This window comes from Perkinsus marinus (assembly GCF_000006405.1).
Source record: "Perkinsus marinus ATCC 50983 genomic scaffold scf_1104296970688, whole genome shotgun sequence".
Taxonomy (NCBI): domain Eukaryota; phylum Perkinsozoa; order Perkinsida; family Perkinsidae; genus Perkinsus; species Perkinsus marinus.
In genome coordinates, this window is record NW_003202373.1 from 1306 (window position 1) to 4360 (window position 3055).

Below are 3055 nucleotides of genomic sequence, written 5' to 3' on the forward strand. Positions count from 1 at the left end.
CCCCGTGCAAGATTCAAAACAGGTCAGAACAAGGCATCCCTCATCTCAAGCAATAGAGAACAAAAAATTCACGCGATAGAATCACTCTTACTTTATCCAACAGAAAATCATGGTCTTCATCTAGTTCCCAAAATTTACAGTACAAAACGTAAAAGTGCTCGTATGAAAAATACGCCCGAATTTTGTTGATGTCCTCGCACTGATCGAGCTCCAGCCAAGTGTCCACAAGAGACGGTCGAGATCTCTGAGGAAAAACACCGAAAATTTTTCCGGAAATTTCCCGCAAAAATTCCCTCAAAATGAAAACAACCTACATAGTAGTACGAAGTCTCTTCGAGTGGAAATAAACTTTTCCCGAAAAAAACAAAAAAAATTCTCCCTCCCTAAAAATTTCATTTTCTTTAATCACCAAGGATTACGATCTATTAACACATTTTACGTGGAGTGGCGTAAAACTCGGTGAAAAACGCGAAATTCGCGGTTTGCAGTGGTCGTGGAGTAGGTTTTTCACATCACTAGGGTAAAACTCTAATAAACTACATCAAAATCGATCAACCGTTTCAAAAAGGTCACCTTTATATCTCTCAGAGAAATTCTTCCCAACTGCTTCGAATCACAGCAATAAAATATTCTGCACAACACCGTGTCAGTGTACCGGTCTTGGAACTCAGGCGTATCCTGTAGGAACTCCAACCCGGGATGAGTGTCCAGCAAAACTGATGAAAAACAAAATGTCAATAGCGCTCGCCCAGATAATCGATTATCTCGTCGACTCACCCCAAACGAACTCTCGGAAGTCGTTTTTAACGATGCAATCGCTGGTGTCTTTACGGACTATATTAAAGAAGTTCTCGTACGCTTTTCCCAGCTCAAGGCCGAGGCCTCGCCAATATCTAAATCGATCAAGATACTTTTCAGGTCCATAAATCGTCACTGCGCCACGAAATTACTTCATGAACATCTCTTTCGTCACAGCAGCACTTTCATCGGCACCATTAAATGAACGTATCCGACGCAAAATAGGATCAGCAAAATACCTGAAAAAACGTCACGCGCCACGAAATTCAACACGGTATAACATGAACGTTCCGTCACGCGCCACGAAATTCAACACGGTATAACATGAACGTTCCGTCACGCGCCACGAAATTCAACACGGTATAACATGAACGTTCCGTCACGCGCCACGAAATTCAAGACGGTATAACATGAACGTTCCGTCACGCGCCACGAAATTCAAGACGGTATAACATGAACGTTCGTCACGCGCCATAAAACTATCCAGCGGAACCAGGCGGTATAAACCTTACATCGAGACGCACAGCTGTTCGCTGCAGAAAGTCTGCCATATAGAGAAGCAATCCTCGTCCATTGGATCGATTGGACCTGGGTAAAAACGTCACAACACCGGATAAAATCTCCCACGATTATCAAATTCCTAGTCTGCCTCAAATTCCACGCCCATCAAATACGAAAAAACAAAAGAAAACAAAAATCGCTTCGCTCCGCCCACCTCCCAGTTCTTGAAAGAGCTCATTGATAACTTCTTTTTCTCGCGTAGTCAAAGGATCCGTCGCGCGCCGCGACTTAACCGGTACGAAAAATCGCGGAATAATTTCCGCCCCTCGACCAATCAAAGAAGGCGCCTGTCAAATAAAATTAATTATTCATACCACTCCTTTTCCAAATCCCAACCCCACCCCTTCTATACTCGTCATCATCGCTTTCTTCGGCGTCGCCCCCGACTCTGAGCCCGTCACAGTGAGCTGACCAGAAGCCCCAGACTTAGGACTCGACCGATTGCTCGGCGAGATAACCTTCTGTCTGTCAATCAAAAGGTCCCCGGATCGAATCCCCCCCCCTCTCCCTTACTGTTTTTCCACAACAGTCTGAGCTTGATCAGCATCCGATGCCCTAAGGGAACCTCATCCGTATCTTCCCCGCGGGAACCTAAGATATTCTCACCTCCTTCCCGGTGATTTCGGCGTGATAACTGCGCTAGCCTGCGGACTCGCATCCTTCAGCGTGAAGTACCTGCGGGTAATCGAAAGGTCCCCGGTTCGATCCCCCCCACGTCCATTACGGTGGAGGCGCCGACAGCAACTCCTCTTCCCACGAGCCGTTGGTCCCTCCCGGACTGTGCGATGGCGACCTGATGAAAAATCTTCAAAGCGATAGAAAAATTTCCCAAATAATGTGTAAAACGTTCGCGTGAATAACTCCTAACACGGATTTTTTTACACCCACCACCGCCTAATACGAAATTGTGAAAACATAAAATCGTACATTTCTCCCCTGAGTGTGAAACTTTCACCGCATCTTAACTTAGCCAAAATTCAATAATTCCCACCAACTTTCCGGGAAAAAAATCCGAAAATCAGAGAAAAATTTTCCCTCAAACTTTCCACATTTTTTCAACTAAATAAAAAACCATTCCTCCCACTAAACTCACAATCCCAGACCCGCACTAGGCGATCGACAAGTCGCCGGAATTGCCGTGCCAGAAGAAGGCGTATTATGAGGAGAACTCGCCAGGGCTGCAAGAGTAGCATCATCTGCGTTGAGGAAATGCAAGTGAGAGCAAGATCGCAAGATTTCATCACCATTATTCGCCAGAGCAATCAGCCTCTTCACAAGTTTCGTTGCTTGCGGTGTCGACAACCAATCTTGGAAAAACTCGTCCATTTTACAGCTCACCATGCCGTACCTAAAAAAACTTCGCTCCGCTAGCGTATTTTTCGTCACCCATAAAGACCAGTGGGGGAAATTATGCTCACCCGCGTGTATATAAATATGTATACATGATTATTTTTATCACCAATACGAAATAATAACTAGGCCTTCGTGACGAAGGGGTGGAGCTCACTTAGTCGACGTCTATTGATTCGATCAATGAATTTGACATAGGTCCCCGGTTCGATCCCCGGGTTGGACATTTTTCCGTCATTAAAGATTTTCGTGCATATCTCGTCGAACTGTTCGCATAATCGAGTTTTGCGCAAACCTCGGCATATAGAGGAGTCGTTTGATCTATCTGGTGGCCTCCTACGCTTCG

At 45.4% G+C, this 3055-nt stretch overlaps 1 protein-coding gene across 1 annotated transcript; it reads right to left on the reverse strand.

The window, feature by feature from the left end:
• Positions 1-23: 23 nt before the first annotated feature.
• Pmar_PMAR025811 (hypothetical protein) lies at positions 24-2709 on the reverse strand (the record flags this gene model as incomplete). The annotated part of the gene is made up of 13 exons (XM_002767421.1): positions 2604-2709; positions 2453-2555; positions 2084-2152; positions 1966-2034; positions 1873-1914; positions 1701-1824; positions 1514-1646; positions 1311-1386; positions 951-1037; positions 778-893; positions 643-716; positions 174-244; positions 24-39 (listed from the first exon to the last, which is right to left on the reverse strand). Exons 1-13 carry the CDS (start codon positions 2698-2700, stop codon positions 24-26), a joined length of 1077 nt encoding a protein of 358 aa, XP_002767467.1. The 5' UTR covers positions 2701-2709.
• Between the last annotated feature and the right edge of the window lie 346 nt (positions 2710-3055).